The following is a 20989-nucleotide window of genomic DNA, read 5'->3' as shown; positions in this document are numbered from 1 at the left end:
GCCCCTTCCCAACGTGACAAGCAGAAAGACATGCCTAAGGCACATGCTCTGGGCTTCCTTAAAGGGCACTTGGTTAAGAGATCACTATTTCCACTTCCCATAGCGAAGCTCATGCTCACCGCAGGGCAGAGGTAAGTGGCTTCCCAGAGAGGAGGAGCAAGGGGCACATGTCCATTAGAAATACAGTCCACAAGATGCACTGAACTGCTGGTGCAGCTTTCTTGTGCCCCAAGGATGGAGGTCCCCGTGCCACGTGCATCATCAGCCAATCCACGGCGCAGCCCTTACGTTCCTACCATCTGCAGGGAACTGCCTGCACCTGCACGAGACATGGCATCGCCTCCGTTGCTTTGTGGGTAGCCCTAGAAACAAGCAGGGATCTTGCTGGCAGGCTATCATGATTGCAGTCCTGTCCTGTTTGGACCCGTTGGTGCCTCTGGCTGCTGGCAAGGTCACTGGGTGAGACCCGACCCTCTGCTCGGTGTTTTGATCAGTGTATCCTTGTCTTCGTGGGGCTCAGAGCAAAGCACTTGATAGCAGGCTTACAGGGCCCTTGACACCAGACAGATCTGTCTGGTGCCAGCGCCGTGCTCAGCACATACAGTCGTGAATCCAGTGAAGACACAGGCAGTTTCTCATATTAGCGTACATAACATTTCACAGTTGCCCAGGCTTTGCAGAGCAGTGCTGAGTGGAGAGCTGGGTGGACAGGCTGGTGACCTGCCTTCCCTGGCTTGCTCAGGGAAGGGTGATGCTGTTGGGGGCTGGAGCCTTAGACCTGGAATCAGGGTGAAGTTACACATCACATTTAGACCATACTAAGGTCTTAAAATGCAAGTGTCCGCATGTTAAAGCTCGCTAAATCCTGCTAAGTGCACTCTGAGCATCTAAAATGATGCCACTTCAGGTAGGGATTAGCTCTGGGCCGTGCTGCCCACAGTACTTCAGTCTGCTTCATGAAGTGACCAATATGCAGCCCTCCAGTATCCCAGGATGCATTGCTTTCAGCCCGCCTCCCCACAAGCTAGGTGGCTGGGATAGAGCCCAGGTGTCCTGGCTTTAGCCATTCCCCTGCTTGCCAGCCCTGTAGTGGCAAGTCAAAGCAGGCAAGAAGTGGTATTAACCCTTAATATGTGCCTGCTCACAGCACTTTCTAACTTTAACACTGCTTAAAATTGCACAGACTTCATCTGGTCAAAGTGTAACGTGTAACTTCACCCGCCGAGAAGTGTCCTGTAGTTGCCCCAGCAGACAGAGGCAAGTGCCGAGTGACAGAGGAGGCATCACTAAGGTACTGCCGGGACATGCCCTGAAACTCCAAGCCCATTACCTGCCATGGGGTCGGCTGATGAAGAAGACCCAGTGCCCTGGTTAACAGGTTGCAGAGCCTCCTGCTCACTTCTCCAGCCCCTCCACAAACCCCAGCCTCCCTCTGCATCCTCCTGCTTTGAGCAAAGCCACCTAGACCCCAGAGAGTTTCCTGAGCTGCATCCAGGCCCCACAACACGAGGAGGTAGGGAAGGCTGCAGCCAGCCAACTTCGAAGGACTTAACGCCTATTCTGGTAGAGAAGGGGGAGCCCTGAGCCAGCTGAGCAAACAGGAGTCAACCTTGAGGCTTGCCATGGCTATCACAAGCCTTAGAAGGCCAGGAGAAGGATGTACTGTACTGCTTCACCAAGAGCATCTGCTCCCAGATCCCTCCATGTGACTCCTTTGGAAAGCTTATGGGAGGGGCAGGAGTGTATTTGGAGTGGGGTGTTCCCAAAAGCTTGGGCAGGAAAGTGAAGGTTCACACACGCGGCTTGGGTTGGGTTGAATTCGCTCAGAGATAGGTGCACTGGCTCTTGAAGTAATGGAAGGACTCTTGTTGACACCAGCAGCTGTTGGATCAGGCCCCAAGGCCTGGGCAGAGCTTCCCAAGGCATAAGCCCCAGTGTCCTGGCAGAGGGATGTATATCACAAAGGTGGAGCTGCTACCAAAGCTAACAGCCCCCCTGTGCTGATGCTGTAGAACTGGACGGAGGAGGCAGACCAGGGAGGTTGGTCCCTCTCGCCCTCTTGGTCTTCAGCGTGTTCAGTCCCCTGGCAGCAGCCTCAGAGCTTGCAAGGTGGGTCTAGGCTCAGGGTCACCGTTGTCCCTGCTGCAGATGGGGATGAGGAGCAGGGCTTGACTGACTCTGGAGTGGGACTTCTAGCTCTTCAGGTGAGGAGAACGCAGGGCTCGGGGGGACCTCCTGGACCACCGAGTCCTGCTCCCCCTGCCAATGCTGCTACCATTTACACTCCTGTCCTTAAACTGATAGCACTTCAAGTAGACTGGAGCAAAGGAGAGAAATGTGGGAATGGGGTTATTCATCTTCCATGCATGCTTTACACAAAGAAAACTTCCTTGTAAAATACTCCATGTATGCTAGCAGTCTCCAGGTAGGATCCAACACTTTTCTTCTAACAGAGATGTATCATGCAGGAGAGGCTGCAGAGACAAAGGCTTTATTTCCCAGATGTGGTGGCTATGTCCAGAGGTCCAAATATCCTGTTGGAGGGAGTCATCAGAATAATAGCTATTATGGATTGGGTGGTAATACCCCTTTGGATCTGCTGGTTTGTCTATTGAATGCCCTGGTCAAGGGAGTTTGCTTTGTGCAAGGGGACTGGACCCGATGATCTTCCAAGGTCCCTTCCAGCCTTACAATCTAGGAATCTATGAAAAGCTGGTACACGTCTTGTTTCAGCTGCCCGATTATGTGTGGCTCAAACGTGTGAAGGAACACACGCACATATCGACTGACAATGTAGTCTGCTAAAATATGGGCGATCCCAATGATGGGGAAATGGTCCCATCAGGTTAGCTTATTAGAAAAGAGACCAAACAGGGATAGATATTGAGAAATATGAATTCCTTTCCTGGCTTACACAGAAGACAAAAATTCACCAGCTTGTCAGCCAGAGTCTTTAGCCACATTTCTTTGCATATTCATGAATTTTCCTGAATGTTATATATATATATATATATATATGTATATATATATATAATTATATATAAATATATACAATTACATTGAAAGTGCGGATGATGAGTTGTTTGAATTGTTGTATATTATTTCCTTTGTAAAGATATAACAACTTCAACCTCCTGCAATTCCTGTGTATTACTCCTGTGTTGGAGTTTTGTTTCAGTGGTTGCCTGAATAAAAAAAAGAAATTATTAAAACAAACTCATGGAGCTCCAAGAGAGTTTTGTTTTACCTTAAGGTCACTGAGCTCTTCCTCTTGCTCCCTCCTCTGACATAACCTATTGTCTAGGAAAAGCCCCATGCTTTATGTCTTGGACTAACTGTAGTGTGACCTGTTGGGCTGTGCGCTCTGAATGGTGGTAGAGCAAAGAGAGAGCTGATTACCTGCCTCCTATAGACCCTGGAGGAAGCAATCCAGAAGTGCAGCTACAAAGAGCAGATCATCACAGATCTGTCGGGCCTTTCCGTCTCTGCTGTCCAGGAGCCCTGTGGGTGGCAGGGGCACAGCGCGTTCTTCTACTCTATTTTAAGAGGGGGATCAATCAGTTTATGACAGGCACGTGATGGTTTGCAATAGTTTTGATGACCCAGGAGATCCCGTCCAGTGTCCCTATATGAATCTCATGGGTTAAAGTGAAATTCTTCCTGTAACAGCCAAATGCATCTTGATAGCTACAAGGAGTTTCCCAGGAACACAGCAGGCCAAACAGCCTTTGAGTAAGGTGGGTATTTGGGGATGCTTAGAATAACACCATTTAGACCAACCATGTGCCAAAAGTGTATCAGACCTGTATGAAACCTGCACGTCTCCCCTTTATTATGAGGATTATAACAGGGTGAGGGGAAATGTCCATGATACCAGTTAAAGTGCATCCCCTGGTAAGTGGCATGGCAAATTGCAAACCTCCCTAGGTGGGATTCATTCTTGTGAAGGGCTCCGGGACTTGCTGAAAAGAAAAGCACATCATATGTGTCTTCAACAACATAGGGATATTTGCAAAGGCCAAAGCGTGCTTGCTGTACACAGCCTCAATGGCACACGGTGACTGAGAGGTATCAATGCGCACAGTGGCCTTGTATGTCGTTCTGCCCAGCACATGCCCATGGCAACACAGCAGAGAAGGAGCCCACACGTGTACAAGGGCCCGTGCTCTGGACTGGGGGTCTTAGGTAATGATATGAAAGTTTCTGATCTCTAGTTTGCATTGATCTTGCGTTTAGACACAGAGTCAGAAGAACAGACCCTCCCTTTTCCAGTGCCTTTGGAAAGATCTTTGGAAAGGTCGCAGCTCCGTAGAATGAGTCCTTTCTCCTCCACTCTTAATCTACAACCCAGCTTCTCGGGGAGATCCTACTTTGAGCTAAGATCTTCGTCCCACCAGCTGAGCTTGCATTCTTCTTTACAGTCTCTGAATTCAGCCGGTGAGCCGAGCCCCTCTGGCATTTCCTCTTGATCTGTGCTTTTGGGCATCTCCAAAGCATCTGTTTGTTTTGCTTTGTTTTTTTTCCCCATGACATTCATATGCCAGGGGGGTAAGTCGTTCTGTTTGTCAGTGGCCTGTTTCCGATGTGAAAGGAATTTGGATGATGTAGCTATGTGGTGTATCTCTGTTTCTATGTAACAACGGTACCGGTTTAGATGTCATTTCACCCCCTCTGCCTACTCCGCCAAGGCAAACCCGGGGTCGGGATAACAGCTGTTATAACCAGGGGAAGAGTCATCCTGGGATTTCAGCTGGAGCACTGGTGCATCCTTCTGGGAGAAATCCATGGAGGTGTTTCAAAGGTTTGCATGCTCAGCACATCCAGGAGGTTCAGCCACTGCTATCAGATGGTTTCAGAGCATTTGGATGAAACCGTGACCCAACAGACATTTTAAATATCTATCTATCTATCTAGATATAGATATATATAGTTATATCTATCTATCTACCTATCTATCTATATAGATATAGTTATAGATATCTATCTAGATATATAAATATATATAGTTATATCTATCTAGCTACCTATCTATCTATATAGATAGATATAGTTATAGATATCTATCTATCTATCTAGATATAGATATATATAGTTATATCTATCTAGCTACCAATCTATATAGATATAGTTATAGATATCTATCTATCTATCTAGATATATATATATAGTTATATCTATCTCTCTACCTATCTATCTATATAGATAGATAGATATAGATAGATATAGTTATAGATATCTATCTATCTATAGATAGATAGATATAGATATAGCTAGATCTCTATAGATAGATAGATAGATATATTTAGGACCCCCAAAGCCCAGCTCAGACCGAATAGATCTGGTGGGCAGAGGCCAGAGCCTCCTTTTTTGAGGACACCGTGCTTCTGTAGCTCCCACTGACTTAAATTGGAGTTGGGGGAGCCCAGACTTTGTGAGGAGCAGGACGTGGGATAGTTAATCCTCTTTTTCTTCAGAGCAGTGGAAACTACCTGGAGGAAACTCTCAGCCGCGCTTTGAACGGTCGGTTGCAATCAGGCACCAGGCACCCTGCCGGCCTCCCTGCTTCTGGGCTGAGCGGGCTGTGGCTGAGCGGTAGGTTGCTTCCTTGAGCAAAGCACAGCCAGAGTGAAGGTACTTCGCCCTGCCGCGGGCAGCAGCCGGCAAAGGAGCAGGAGGCAGGGCTGATCTCCCCAGAGCTCTGCGGCAACCGTGGAGAACAATAATTGCGCGTTTCTTCCTGCCAAAGATGCCGGGGCTGATCCTCCCGTCGTGCTGTGTTCACACCACGGCCACTCCATTGGACTCCGCACCGTAATTCACAGCTTACACCAGTGTAAGCAAGGGGAGAACGGGGTCCCCTTAATTTTGATTTCCATCCCATCCCTTGGAATGAGGAATGCTGCAGCATGGTGGTTTCCAACACGCCCAGGGGCTGCCACCCCTACCAGCAATGGGGTTTTTATTTCTTTTTTTCCTTTGTGCTTCCATGTTTCTCATTGTACTGCTGTGCACTGCTGGCTTCTTAACTATGTTTTGTTATTGGACGTTTTGACTCTGTCTCCAGTGTACCGAGACCGACTGTATTGGCTTTGATCAAATACTTTGTTTGTGGACTGCGTATTTCTGTAACAACGGTCTGTGGAGGGGGTGGTGGCGGGGTGCCGGGCTGGGATTTTACGACTGTGTGCTACTAGAGATAAATGTGTTGTGCGGGAAAGCACAGAGACCTCTTTCCAAAGAGGGCGCAGGGCACGATTCATTAAAAAGGCCTTGGCAGACATTGCGTCACTTCGTACAGCTGCAAAGAGCTCAAAGGCGGCAGGCGATGTGCTTGGCCAGGACGGCACTAATGTGTCCAAGAGCCTGATGCAAATGTGATGTAAGAAAATGCTGGTACAGAGCGCACGTCTCCTTTTTCTGCCTACAGGTAGATACAAAACCAGCCGCAGAACCGTGCTGTGCCTCCTAAAACAGACTGGGAACAAGGCTGTCTCGTACTGACTTCTCCTTCCAACCCCAGTTCCTCCCCTTCCCAGCAGGCTTTCTCTGCAATAATAAGAGAAGAGGTGCTAAGTGGGAGGTTGCAATAACTTCTTTACAAGCTGAGACACTTTGCAAATGCTCTGGGTCTGATTTGCAGGTGCAGCGTGCCGCTGGCAGAGATATTGCACAGCTAGCATAAGCGTTTCAGGTCATCCGTTCCAGCGTGACCTTTGACGGCTAATAGTGAATGCAGCGTTTCACATTTCCCTTTCTGCTGCTGTCAGTGAAGGGGTCTTGGCAGACCTAAGGGTCTTGGGTCTTGGCAAGACTTTCCTGGTGAATCCCTACATGATGCTAAGCCCCAGATGCAGTTCCAGCGCTTCAGAGCCGTTTGCAGCTAGAGTAAATTGGAGCAGCCCAAGGATTGCTCTAGTTAGGTCCAGATGGACCAGCCCCAGGGTGAGAGGAATGCAAAATTTAGCATTTACCCCCTCTCCCCCAACCCCTTCCACTCCCATCTGACTTGTGCTGTGAGGTTTTCGCCCAGCGGTGGAACTGCGGCCCATTATTTTTCCACTGGTAGCACCCAAAGCCAATATGCCAGCTGCTGGCCTCCGGAGACCTGGCTTAACCAGGCTTTAAAGTCGAGTCGTTTCAAAGCAAACAGCTGCCATGATCTGACCCCACTCAGCAAGTAATGTGCTCTGGGGAAATAGGGTAATAGCTCAGGATGAGATGTAGCATGGAAACTGTGCAAGGAGGTCTGTATGCAGCCCCATCTCACCATGCTCTGTGAAGCCTATAACCTTTATGAGCATCAAACACCCTCCGTAAATGCTCACAGTAATATCAATTCATGATGCTTGCTTAGCTCTAGTTCAGGGGCCCCTTAGCCCCATTGCTCTTAAGCTACAATGGGAGCTAAAGTACCGTGCTATAGCTACGTAAACCCCACCAACGAAGACATGAAAAGTCCCAAAGCATTAGGACAGCCTTAATCCACGCATTCCTTTTTTATAGGGATGTAAGAGGGATTTTTTTTGCACAGAAGAATGAGATCTAGGTTCCATTTTGCTGGAGAAAACTCTCTTGAAATCAAAATCTACCCTTCTCACATTGATGTCTGTCCCTAGGGAGTGGTGGGAAGTATTTTGAAGCAGTGCAGATGAAAAGATTTTACTGAATGGCAAAATTGCTTGCTTTGCACTGCTCAAGGACCACGTTCCCTTTTCTGGTGCAGAGGACAAAAGACAAGGACCCAGGGGCAATAGAAGCTGGGATGTTCCAAAGTGTCCAATAACTTGGGATAGGAGTTTGGACGCCAGCCGTGATCTATCTGAAAGGTGCCCATTTGTGGTTATGGGCTGAGGCTTCCTGAAAGTCAGGCCTTTGCAAGAGTCTTTAGCTAGGCACTTAAAATGGGCAGTCATTTTGAAAACTTTTGGTCTTTGGCTTTTAATGAATCAGGCCTGCTGTGGTAAAGCAAATGAGTAATTCTGTACATGTGTGTGCACTTGTTTTCATGAGACCAGTTGCTGTTTCTTAGCTTTGATGTGTGAAATATAGTATCTCTTTATAGGATGCAATTTTGAGACACAGTCAGCGCCTTACTCTCAATTAGGCAAGTATCTTTATTACAATTAAGTAGCTCTCGCTTTGTTGGTCATCCATCCATGTTTTGTGTTAATTTTTAACCTTGTTTTGACACAGTGAGCAGACAGTTGTTTATCCACGAGTGTTTCCAACTTTTTCCAACCCGTTTGCATTAGTTTCTCAAATGCCATTCCTGAATGCGATGAGGAATGATCATTTCTATTTGGGAGAAAAGGAATAAGTTCTTCCCTTTTGGGGTTTTAAAGGGAAACCTGAAGTGGTCCTTTAATCAAATTCAGAGCTGAGCCTTATAGCAATAAAAGAAAAGACTCCAGGTCACTGAGGCATAAGAGCATGTACAAGACTTTAAGTGCGTGATTAGCAGCTACCTTTACCTTTGAAGGTCACTGGATTACTTGTGCACTTAAAATGAGACCTGTAATTTCCTGAAATCAGGACTCCAGGCCTGCTTAGCCGAGGTGCTGAAGACCTTTTGATTGCTAGGGGAGAAATGAGGGGTCAAGAGCATGTAAAATCAGACCCCCTGATTCCTTTGGGAAAAAAGCAAATGACTTTCCAATCACCCAGCAATGCAACCAGCACGGGTTTGCTGTGGGTAGGTCTTGCCTGACCAATCTCTTCCTCTATGACCAGGTGACCTATCACCTGGACAAGGGAGAAGAGATTGACATCATATATCTGGACTTCAAAAAAGCCTTCGATCTGGTGTCCCACGATCTCCTCATGGAAAAATTGGCCAATGCAGCCTCGGCTACGTCACGGTCCGCTGGCTGGGGAATTGGCTCCAAGGTCAGACCCAGAGAGCGGTAGTCGACAGATGTGAATCATCCTGGCGCTCCGTGACCAGTGGGGTCCCCCCAGGCTCCGTCCTTGGACCTGTTCTCTTCAACAACTTTATTAACGATGTGGACACCAGTGTTAGAAGCAGACTGGCCAAGTTTGCCGATGACACCAAACTTTGGGGTAGTGTCCACACCCAAGGACAGGCTGGTAATCCAGGCTGACCTGGATAGGCTTAGAAAGTGGGCAGATCTAAACCTGATAACCTTCAATATGGAAAAATGCAAGGTACTCCACCTTGGGGGAAAAAAACCCGCATCATGCTTATAGGCTCAGCAGTGCTACGCTCACTAGCACCACAGCCGAAAGGGACTTGGGGGTCATGATTGACCACAAGATGAATATGAGCCTCCACTGGTGGTAAAGCAAACAAAACTCTGGCTTGCCTCCATAGATGCTTCTCAAGCAAATCCCAGGATGTCATCCTCCTGCTGTGTTCGGCCTTGGTGAGGCCACAGCTGGAGTACTGCGTCCAGTTCTGGGCTCCACAATTTAAAAAGGATGTGGAGAAGCCTGAGAGAGTGCAGAGGAGAGCCACGCGCATGATCAGAGGGCAAGAGAGCAGGCCTCATGATGAGAGGCCGCGAGCCCTGGGACTCTTCAGCCTGGAGAAGCACAGGCTCAGGGGGGACCTGGTGGCTGCCTATAAGTACATCAGCGGTGTGCATCAGGATCTGGGGGAACATCTGTTCACCAGAGCACCCCAAGGGACAACTAGGTCCAATGGTCACCAACTCCTCCATGACCGTTTCAGGCTGGACATAAGGAAAAACTTCTTTACTGTCCGAGCCCCCAAGGCCTGGAATAGACTACTGCCAGAGGTGGTGCAAGCACCTACTCTATACACTTTTAAGAAACACTTGGATGCTTATCTTGTTGGGATCATTTGACCCCAGCTGACTTCCTGCCCCTTGGGCAGGGGGCTGACTCGATGATCTTCCGAGGTCCCTTCCAGCCCTGATGTCTGTGAAATCTATGAAACTTAGGTTCACCAAACCATTCACACACCATGCAATGTAATGTGCACTTCATTTACAGTGCAGGTTCATCTTGAGTCTGTGTCTGCAGCGAATGGAAAAGTTTATGAGCAGAAAAGTATTTCTGAATGCCTTGTTTTAATAAATGCCAATCTTTCTTCCTGTTTTTCTTCCTGCACGCCTTTCCTTTGGAATGACAACAGTTGACATTAAAAAACTGGTGGCAGGTATGGAACCGCTTACATTGAGTTATAAACCCAGGGAGCCTGAGTGCATGTGAACTGGCCTGTGAAACCATTCAATAAATCAGTGTGGAAATCTCACGCGAGTCATTTGTTTTCAAGCAGTGTTTGCCATTGCAGGTGCAAGAATCTGTTGTGGATGTGTCAGCTAGTTCACATTTCCACCACATTAAGTGCACAAAAGACCACTGGAAAACAATCGCCTGTGAACCCTGGATAGTGGCTCGTGAAACTCTGTTACTCTGTGTGTACGCTGTCAAGAAAGGGATGTTCTCTCTGTCAGGTTTCCTGTACGCAAGTCACCGTGCATTTAAATCAGCCATCCTGTTGGGTCTTAGAGATGCTCAAGCATTTCCCAGACTTTGCAAAAGCTAGCTTGTGTTTTAAATATTTGTATATATGTATATGTATATGCATATGTATATATGGTTGCTTGCTCTTCAGGGAGGTTTCTGGGTGGTACTTAACACATCTGTAAATGTAAATCTGTTATGTGCTCTTGATTTCTAGAACCACAAGCTCTCAAATGCACACACAGTTTATCTGCTAATCTTTTAAGCCCCCTTCCCACATTGGGCCTGATCTTACAAACTTTTACTCTCATGAATAAACTTTAGTCGTCAGAGTAAGTATGACTTAATATTTTCGTTCTGCTAGAACCAAGAGGCCCAGGCAAAGCCGCGGGCCATTTTGCTAAGAGCCGAAATGGTGAGGGAGCACCTCTGCCCTAAAGAGTCCTCTAAAGAGAGGAGCAAGAGGGGGAGAAGGTACTCAGAAAAGTGATGTGACTTCCTTGAGGACCCACACTAGGTCAAGGGCAGGAGCAGGAGTAGCACCCAGGTCCCCTGAGTCCCAGTTTTGGCCCCACAGCTGCCAGACCATGGCAGTCGCCCCCTCTCACAGGCTAGTTTGCAAGGTCTGGCATTACTCAGTCAGGTCGAGGTGCCGGTGACCCCCATAAGTGTCTCCGTCCCTACACAGATTGCTTTGCTAGCTCCTGCGGCAAGTTCTGCAGAAGCAGCCCCACTTCTCTTTGGACACTTCTCGGTGTCCACTACTGAACATCCTTCCCGCATGGTGGCATGCAATGTTTCTTGTCCGGTCTGCGTGCCTTTGTGGTTGGGTTGAGGTCTTCCCGTCATACTAACCAGCTATCCTTGTGTATTCCAGTAGCTTGGTTCTCCTTCGACCCTTCCTCCGCACACACGGACATCATCTTTTCCAACGACAACTTGACCGTCACCTGTAACAGCTACGACGACAGGGTTGTGCTGGGGAAAACGGGCTTCTCCAAAGGGCTCCATTACTGGGAGCTGTCGATCGATCGTTACGATAACCACCCCGACCCGGCCTTCGGCGTAGCCCGCATCGATGTCCTCAAGGATGTCATGCTGGGAAAGGACGACAAGGCCTGGGCGATGTATGTGGACAACAACCGGAGCTGGTTTATGCACAACAATTCGCACACTAACAGGTAGGCCACTGGGGCCCGGTGTCCTCTAGACTGTCTTTGTCTGAGACTAAGGCCTCGATTTAGTCCTGATGTATGCAACTGCACCACCGTCCATGGCTGCTGTATCCAATTTGCTCTCGAGCCTGACGTGCAGTACTACGTACCCGCTGTATCAGCTAGGAGCGGTTTGGGCATCCAAGACACCATGTCTGCTGCAAGAGCCCTTTGTGTCTGCACTTAGCATTACATGGCTCCCATCTGTTCCTGCTACAGAGAGCCAGGACACTTACTTGACCGCCTGCATGGTGTAATGCGCCCTTCCCAGACCCTCTGAAGAAGGATAACCTACCTACGGTTATTCCTGCCTCATTCAGGTTCCCCTGACCGGCTGCTCAGAGGCTGCTGCATTTGGATCGTCGCACTGCATCCATGGGCCTCTAGGCTTCCTTTCAGTCTAGGTTTCAGCACTACCTCTTTCTTTAACCCATCAGCTTATTCTGTGGATAGAAACGGTCCAGGTAGCAGCCCATCTTAGAAGTGAGACCCAATGGTTTGGCCCCAGGTCTGTGCATGGCTCCCCGGAGGTTTTCCAGCCGATAAAGCGTTCTCTCCACCAAGCCGCCCTCTCCCGGATACTCCAGTTTATAGTTTTACCTTTCCGGGATGCATTGCAGTTGGAGGAAAGACACCCAGACTCTAACAGATATCATTCTGACCCATCGCTCTTTCTTGTGGACAGCAGGAGAGAGAGACAGATCGGGGAAAAACAACAAAATGCCATGGCCCGGCTCAGTTCCCTCGTCACTTTGAGCCTTATTTGGATCCAAAGAGATAGCGGGAGAGAGGCAAACAGCCAGCTACAAGCACACCCGGTCTTTTTTATAACTTCCCAACCCCCTGCCCCTTTTGGCATGTCCTCTCACATAAGCACATCCTCCTTACAGTTGTGTGTATCAGTTCTGGCCATGCACGGACAGTGGAAGAGGTGCTGCTATAGAAGAAAGGCTAATGATGCTGTTCATAGGTTGTATACGTCACAAACATTTGGGGCAGATTCAGTTCTCACCCAACCAATATCTATCCGGCTTCGCTGACTTCTCCTTGGGCGCTTCATGAATGTATTAGTCACTGCTAGAAAGGTGTGGAGCAATCTGGGCTTTTCCCAAGCCCTTCTGCAAAATAAAGGATGATCGTATGGGGAGACTGACCTGGAGGCTGCAAGTGGGAGAGAAACAGTAGAAGAAAACCTGGTCCGACCCTGTCTCTCTCCCTTGCAGGATCTACTCCTGTGACACAGGAGTTTGGGCAAATTGGACCCAGTAAATGGCAGTTTTTATGAGATTTTACCCGCAGACACACACACACATACACAGCTCCCATTGATGTCAAAGGTGAGCAGAATTTGACACATTCATCACTGGACCACAGTATTGTGTGGTTCATTTGTGCAGGCGTAGTGTAGTTCATTTGTGCATGCTCTTTAAAGTGTTTTAACCTGCATAGCCAGGAGTCAGAGGTGCTATTTTGTACCTTCCAGGAAGCCCGTTCCATAAAGGCAAAGACTGGGATGGACGTTAAGCGATATACATCATCTGACTGATTTTATATCCCCTACAGAACGGAGGGGGGAATAACCAAAGGTGCTACAGTGGGAGTGCTTCTTGACCTAACTAGGAGGACCTTGACATTTTCCATCAATGAGGACCAGCAAGGGCCGGTGGCATTTGAGAACTTGGAAGGCCTCTTCTTTCCCGCTGTGAGCCTGAACAGGAACGTGCAGGTATGTGCCCGTGTTAGTGCAGAGGAGTTGATATTACGTTCCAAGCTCCTGGAGAGAGATTGAAATAAGGAAGTGCCTTTCTGGAGCACTTGGCATCTTCTTTTATCTGTCTGTGCCATGGCATGAGACCAGGATTCGCGGTCTCTTTGGTTTGGCAGAGTTCAGCAACTCCATCCTTTAGCATCCCTCAGGACTCTTGCTAGTTATTGCACACCCCCCTTGAGACAGTCTGAGCTACTCCTGTATTTTTGGTCTCTGTTTTCTCCTCATTTTTCCCCTACCCACTAGTGCATCTACTTCAAAGTGATGCTTTGTGTGTGTCATTTGCTTACAGAGGTTTTGACTGAGTTTAGCTGTGATCTGCCACATTTTGCTCCTCTGAACACTGTGCTATTGCAAAAAAGCTCAAGAAGTGCTTCTTAGAAGGGACGAGGAAAGCCAACTTGATCAGATGAAGTCACAAAGCCTCACAAAGTCACAAAGTTCAGGTCCTGTTGAAGTAAAGTCAGTGTTTTATTTCAGGCAATATTATCGAATCATAGAATCAAAGGACCGGAAGGGACCTGCAAGATCATCAAGTCTGATCCCTGCCATGGGCAGGAAGTTACTGGGTTCAGACAAGCTCACCTCCTCCAATTATGGCCATTAACAGCAATCTCCCCAATCGTCCCCATGCGGGAGGGAATCACAATACCCATCACAGGCTTTTACTGAAGCCCGTGTGTCGGTGGAATGACTCCTACAGGCTCCAGTGGCATTAGGATTGGGCCTCTTAATCACAAAAGAGACTTGGGCAAGACCAGCAGGCAGCAATACATGGCTTGGGCAGGTTGTGGATGTAGCCCATACCTCAGCTAGTTTAAATGCAACTCATAGCAATAGCAATGAAGGTGCAGCAACCCAGACTTCGACCACCAAGGGTGCATCTACATGTTCATTAGTGTGCCATAATTATGACTCATTCACTTACAGGTACTAATTTAATGCACCATTATCAGTGCTACTGTGCATTGGCGCAAACAAATGCTTTTTTGTAATGCTTAATGGTCATGGGACTAACCTACTGTGCATTAGTGCATTAGCATGATTTTTTCCAGGTGCGCTAATATGCAGTAGTATTAATCCAATAGGTATTGAGCATCTTGTGTGGACACGCCCAAAGTATGGTCCAGGCAGATTGGTGCACACAGATGCCTGTGCTGCCATGGCTACATTGCCTCTGGTCCCCAGCTAGCTAGGTTAAAGCTGGCTCAGGGATGAATGCTGCCTTCACCCCCCTGCACTGCAGTGTAGACATACCCAGGCACTTGCTGAAGGATGCTCCTGGCAGGTGCCTTTGCTTCCTGTTCCCTACAGGTAAAGCAAATGCAAGGGATGAATATATTCTTTCCAGCTCCCCATTAGTATCATACATGAATAAGACATAACACATCTCTCCATCATCATTTGGGCATCCCCCGTCTCCATGCCACGTCATCTTTCTAAATAGCTGATCCAAATTTAACCTAGTTTTATGGGAACTGGAGTCTCTGATGACCGGTTCCTGGTGCGATTATTAAATGAATCAGCAGCACAGGGACAGCAACAGTATTTGGTTATACTGCACGCTGACAGTATGCTTGGACCTAGAGACCCTTATCTTCATCATCAGGAGTGTCAGGGTAAAAGAGGGTGGGACTTTACCATGCACCAGATGTTTCATGGTAACTTGCCCATGTGCTCATGTAAGTACTGCAACTTACCCCTGCTTCCCTGATAAGCAACCTGCTGCAGCTTCTCTTCCACTTACTGCTGGGTTGAGTGTAAAATGGGCCACTGCTGTGGAGGCGCTGGCACCCACTCAAGCCCTGTCTCCTGTAATGGACAGTTCTGGACACTCTAGAAACACCCAGTAAGGGACCAGCCCTCCCCAAAGGAGCTTGCAGTGTGAACAGACAAGACTATTCCCCCTGTTGGACAGGTAAGAGCTGAGGCATAGAATGAGTTCCCTTGGATCATGCAGAAAACTCATGGCAAAGTTTAGCACTAAACCCAGATGACCTCTGCATCACTTCAGCACCTTATGCAGAAGACAGACCTTCCTACCCAAGAGCTCAGACCACACTAAATTACCCATCACAGGCTCCGGTGTGATGCCAGAGTTTGAAAGCTGAGTCATAAAAGATGTGTTATTTTAAGTGCAACTACCAAGGAACACCTAGGGAAAATATGGTTCTGGTGTGTGTGGTAGGGTTAGAGCTTGGGTGTGTAATGCTATGCAGTAAAAGTACAGAAGCATTGCTGCTTGATAACTAATTCTTATCACTACATCCTTCCCACTGTCCTGAGAGATAGGAGCTCTTATTGCATCCCAGCGCTTCTTGGCAGTTCCAGAGAAGAGAGAAAGTTTAAAATCCCAAACAGAGAAGCCCAGTTTTAATCAAAGTGCTGCGAGTAACCCTACAATAGTCATCATCCTCATTCTTCAAAAATACATCCTTAGAACAGCTCTAATTAGCACTGAAAAGAGTTTAGTCTGGACAGCATCATGGCAAATTTTAATCTAAACATAAAAGTATTTTTTTTTTCCCAAAGCAAGAAATGAGTTGGGTTTTTCTATCCAAAGTGAACATGAGAATTAAATGGTTTAGAAAAGGGCATGAATTTGAGGCACATAAGTGTCTGTGTGCGCAAGAGAGAGAGAGGCTGTTCGCAAAAGCTGGCGGTCTTCATGGGCTGGGGAATACAATTCACCAATTACAAGAGGAAGGATATTTTCTCAAAACAGTAATCCTGCCTCAGTTTGTCAGGGCAGCTGGCTGGCTGATGAAGTCTTCTGTACATGAATCATTTTCCTGAGAAAAGCAAACTCTCCAATTCTCCAATGCCCTTTTCATATCCAAGAGAAAGGGAATCCTCTTCCATAGTCTTGTATTCCTCTCTAGTAGAAAGCATGCCAGCAATTGCTCTGTGGCCTGTTGAAGGAAACATTCAGGCTAGGGACAGACATTCAGAAAGCCTGAGTCTGAATTGATTCGACTTTTGCAGGTTAGTCTAACCTGGCTAGGCTGAACTGGTGGGAAACTGGACAGACATTCTCTCTGGACTGAGGAAATTGAGACACATGCCTGCAGTGCCTCAGGCTAGAAGCTGGGGGGTGCTAGAGCAGCCCTCCCTTCCCTTGCACAGAGTTGAGCTGAAGGGGCATGGCCAGGCCCCAGCAAGACTTTCTCATTAGGGATGCCTGCCTGCACCATCCCAGGCTTTTCCCTGCTGGCTACTCAAGGGGAGGGAGAGCTGTCAGCCCCCAGACTCTAGCTAGCACTCTGAGGCAAGGGGGTGGGGGTGTGCAGTGCGTGCAGCTGTTGATGGTACAGAGCTTTTCAATCTCCCTCCCTGCTTCTCTGACTCTGCAGCAAACTGCCAGGCGAGCAAGGTAGCCAAGAGCTGATAAGAGTCTTTATCACCCAATTAGCAAAACACTAGCTTCTCTCCCATTACTTCAAACTCTTCTTAAACAGCTTACCTGGGTGACCTGTTGATTAGCTCCAAAAGCCTTGTTCTGTCTGCCTGCCTGTCCCAATGGAATTGGAGAGACACACGCACAGACACCGCTCAGCATTAGCTAGCATACCACATGCCTAGGGTCCATGGGGCTGGGGTCTGTGCTGTGGGAAATGGGAGGGAGGGAGGGAAGGGGGGATTTCCTTCCTGAGCAGTGAGGAGGGGGAAGGGCAGGGGGAAGCCAGCAGACCCTGCTGTGTCTCTGCCGGAGCCCTATACAGCACTAGCTAGCATACCACATGCTGGGCAGAGGGGAGGAGGGGATCCTTGCTTAAGCAGCAAGTGGTGAGAGAGGAGGGGGAGGCACAGGGAAGCCAGTAGACCCTGCTGTGTCTGCAAGTCTGTGCTGGAGGAGCTCTGCCCAGGGAGAAGAGGGGAGGGACCTGCCCTGCTGTGAAGCAGAAAGCCCCGCCCAGCCCAGAGAGCATGCTGGGATGCTGGGGGTGTCTGGTTTATCTTAAACTAGCAAGGATCTGGGACAGACATTGCATAAACCAGTTTGAGCCAAATCAGTTAAGTCTAATGCTACATTCAACCAGGTTTATCTCAAACCAGCTTCAGCCATCTTCAGACTGGTTTCTATGCACTGAATATCTGTTCTGTTCCAGGTTTAAACCAGTTTCTGATCACTTAAACCTGTTTATGTCTCTCCCTAGCCTCACAAGCCCAAAGACCCTAGCCCTAAGTTTCCCCTTGATGCTTGTGAAGATCCCTCAGCTGGTGTAGTCTTTGTTTCTGTATCAGAATAAACTGTAGCTCAGAAGGACGTTACATCATACCTTAGGCTATACCCATCCAGACAGCTGCCGCAAGGACCATTCTCCTGGCGCAAGGCTTGGACTGTGCCACCTCTCTCTATGCACCCTTCCCATGGCTGCCCCTTCTCTGTTGCATCAAACAGTGAACTCAGGTGTGGAAATAATTTCCAGCAAAATATAGGATGCACTGTCGAGACACTCAATGCTAGCTTTTGTTTTATGAATCTGAAGGCGATGTACATTTAATTTTAATTATAACAGGAATATAGAAACGACATCTTTTGATTAGTTTTGCTTATTTTGTTGTGTTTTTTATACGTAATATATGATATAGCTGATTAATTCACATTCCAATGAAGGTCTGCACCTCCTTTTCCTCTCAATGGCAGCCAGGATGGAGCAGGCTGATGATGCTCCCTAAGACGGCTGCTCTAATTGTTTGCCCCTGGCATGCAAGCTGTTCTTGGCTCTGCACAGTGACAGGGAGAGGAGCATGAATGAGAGACACTGGAAGGACTGGGCTTCCCTAAGATGCCAGAAGAGCATCATTGGGGCCCATGGTACAAGAGAGAGGAGGCAGAATACACACTCTGGGCCAAGGGCAGGGATGAGAGTGTAAGGAAGTGGATGAGGCATCATCTATGCTCGCTAAGGGCTAGGAGCCTAGCTAAACACTTGATCATCTCCATCACAGCATGGATCTTGCCTTGGTGCCGATTTCATTGGGCCTTTCAAAGGAGTGGCCTTAAAGATGGGAGGCTTCTGAAACAGCCCACACTGAGAACAGTGCAAGGTTATGCCCACCTCCGCTCCCACCTGCAAACTGTGGCGGAGGAGAATAGCAGCACGGTGGGCATGTGAGGAGCTGCTTAGTCGCTGGCTGTGGGCACTCTCTCTATCCCTAGCATGCAGAAGCTTTTAACCAGCATTTTTAAGGAAAGAACATTTTCCTTTATTCTGCTTTCCAAAAACAAAATGTCTCTCTTATTTGGGCAGGTGTCATACGTGAAAAAATAGGGTATTTCAACTTTAAGGCCATGTGCAGATGAAACGAGGGGCACGTGTGCACAACACCTTAAAGCAGGTTAAATGCTTTTGCACTGCTTTAATGGTGTTGGTGGTTGCACGTGTCAACAGCGTATTGCGCAGTAATTCCAGCCGCTGTAGCATATTTGGCAGTGTGTTGCAGCTCAAATGACTTGGTTCACAGCAAACTAAAACTCCTCCGAGGAGTTTAATTTGCTGCCCTACAGCCATGGAACAAAGCACCGGGCTCCGTGCAGCTCAAGGGCTCTGCAGAAAGCCCCGCAGGCAGCCTGGCAGCAGCCCGGGAAGGCAGGCTCTGCCTAAGACAAAAAAAAGCGGTGATCTTTTTTTTTTTCCCCCTGGAGTCTGCCTGCCTGCCTGAGCTGTGCAGGAGCCCGGTGCTTTCCTCCGCGGCTGCAGTGCCCCCTGGGACCTCCCAAGCTGGGTGCCTGCAGGCAGGTGCCACCCTGGGTGGGGGTGGCGCCGCTGCTGTGGAGGGAAGCACCAGCCCCCACCCCGCAGCCCAGGGACCACTCCACCCGCTGCCAGCTCGCCCTCCCCTCCCCACCACTGGAGAGGCAGGTAAGTGGGTATGTGCATGACACGGGAGGTTAAAGGGTCCTAAATTGAAGCTGTGTTTTTAAAAACCCACTGCTTCAATTTAGGGCCCCCGTTTCGTCTACGCGTGCCCTATCATCAAAACCTGGATTGCACCCCACCCATGGAAAGTGCTAGCTGGCTCGATGGTAACAGGGCTCTCCTTACAGGTGACACTTCACACTGGCTTGCCAGTCCCCGAATTCTACACTTCTAGGTCATCCATGCAGTAACAAAACTAATGAAGCCAGCTGCCTTTTCTCAGCATGAGTGAAGAGAGCCGATTTACTTCTCTGGGAAGACACCTCATAGGTCAGCTGGTGATCGGAGACCAGGGGAAACCAAAGGGGCAGGAGAGAGGAGAGAAGAGAAGAAACTGGCTTTCTGCAGTCTTTTGTACACCACAACCATGCAGCAAACCCTCTCCACATCTCCAGCACCGTACTGTGCGTGTTTGCTTTGCTGTTTAGCTTTTGGGGCTGATAAAGTATCTAGGTAGCCTGAGCTATTACTCTGTGCCGGCTTTTAGGTTTGAGTTTATTTATTTTATTATATTTATTTTGTTTTACGCCAGCTTTTAATTTCCTCGTAGCATTGCGGCTGCTATCAGCCAGCCTCGCCGCTGCCATTGCAAGTGAAACCACGACGATAACTTTCGGCGGAGTTACACATCAGGCAAAAGATGCTGTATAAAAAACAAAAATACCTGGGGAGGGACTCTTGGGGAGGGGAGGGAGGGCTAAAATGGAAAGCTGTTGCTGAAACCATGCAAATTACCTCCAACCACGTTTCTTTCCCTGTGGCCTTTCTTAAGGAGTGCCCTCAATCATCTTTGTAGACATTGGTCTTGGATTACCAGTTAGTCTATACAGAGCCAGGTGGAACGAACGCACCAAGTACGGGGAGCCAGTCCGAGCAATTCAAGTAGGACCAAATCCGTCCCTTACACATGCTCCTGGCTCGTATTGACATCAAAGGGAGCCACCCGCGTGTGGCCACGAGTAGGATTTAGCCCCAAAATACTGCTTTGAAAATGCCGAGGAATTTGTCAGAGCTTTGTCAGACCACTGTAATTAAGATGGACAAGGAGCCAGAGAAGATAATTGCATTTGTGATGTGGCGATCACTTGATTTAAGCAGAATAATTGGCTGGTAACTGAATGACTCTGGCTCTATAATTTGTCATCTCCAAAGACTTTTCTGTTTAGCTCAGTAGGTGGACAGGGGAATCAGCCACGCTCCTGTCTTCACGCACTCCAAGATAGCACAGACTTGCAAGAAGACTTGAAACTAGCACTCGCACCCAATCAGTGACTTTAACCGCTCTCTCCATAATGGTGCCAGCTGACGTGGTGCAGCCATATGTCACAGGGCCCGTATTCGGCCCTTTTGATATTAGCATTTATTTTTTTATAGCGATAGTGAAAATTCTAGCCTTAAAAAAAACAACCCCACCTGATAGTGTCCTTTCTTTCATAGAGAGAATTCATTATGTTATAAGGTTATCACGACTTGGAGACCAGGGAGAACCAGTAGAAAAAAAGGAAAGATGAGATTTGGAAACACAGTCCATGGCATTCACATTCTCAGGAATACATGCTTGTTGCCATGCCTGCCTGTGCCTACTATCCAGAAGAGTACATTCTGCTTCCACGCATACAACTTTTAACTTTCTG

At 48.2% G+C, this 20989-nt stretch overlaps 1 protein-coding gene across 1 annotated transcript in view; it reads left to right on the top strand.

Annotated features, from left to right (window-relative positions):
* Window positions 1-19546, top strand: part of TRIM9 (tripartite motif containing 9) — a gene marked incomplete at its 5' end in the record, with an annotated part of 147652 nt that extends 128106 nt beyond the window's left edge. The window contains 6 exons of the mRNA XM_025203498.1: window positions 4237-4437; window positions 8063-8104; window positions 10118-10141; window positions 11327-11630; window positions 13227-13389; window positions 19484-19546. Coding sequence (XP_025059283.1) covers window positions 4237-4437; window positions 8063-8104; window positions 10118-10141; window positions 11327-11630; window positions 13227-13389; window positions 19484-19546 — 797 coding nt within the window. The remainder of the gene's footprint in view (window positions 1-4236; window positions 4438-8062; window positions 8105-10117; window positions 10142-11326; window positions 11631-13226; window positions 13390-19483) is intronic.
* Between the last annotated feature and the right edge of the window lie 1443 nt (window positions 19547-20989).

The sequence above is a fragment of the Alligator sinensis genome, unplaced genomic scaffold (genome assembly GCF_000455745.1).
Source record: "Alligator sinensis unplaced genomic scaffold, ASM45574v1 scaffold50_1, whole genome shotgun sequence".
Classification (NCBI taxonomy): domain Eukaryota; kingdom Metazoa; phylum Chordata; order Crocodylia; family Alligatoridae; genus Alligator; species Alligator sinensis.
Note: the sequence above shows the minus strand (reverse complement) of the source record. Positions and strands in the feature narration are given on the sequence as shown.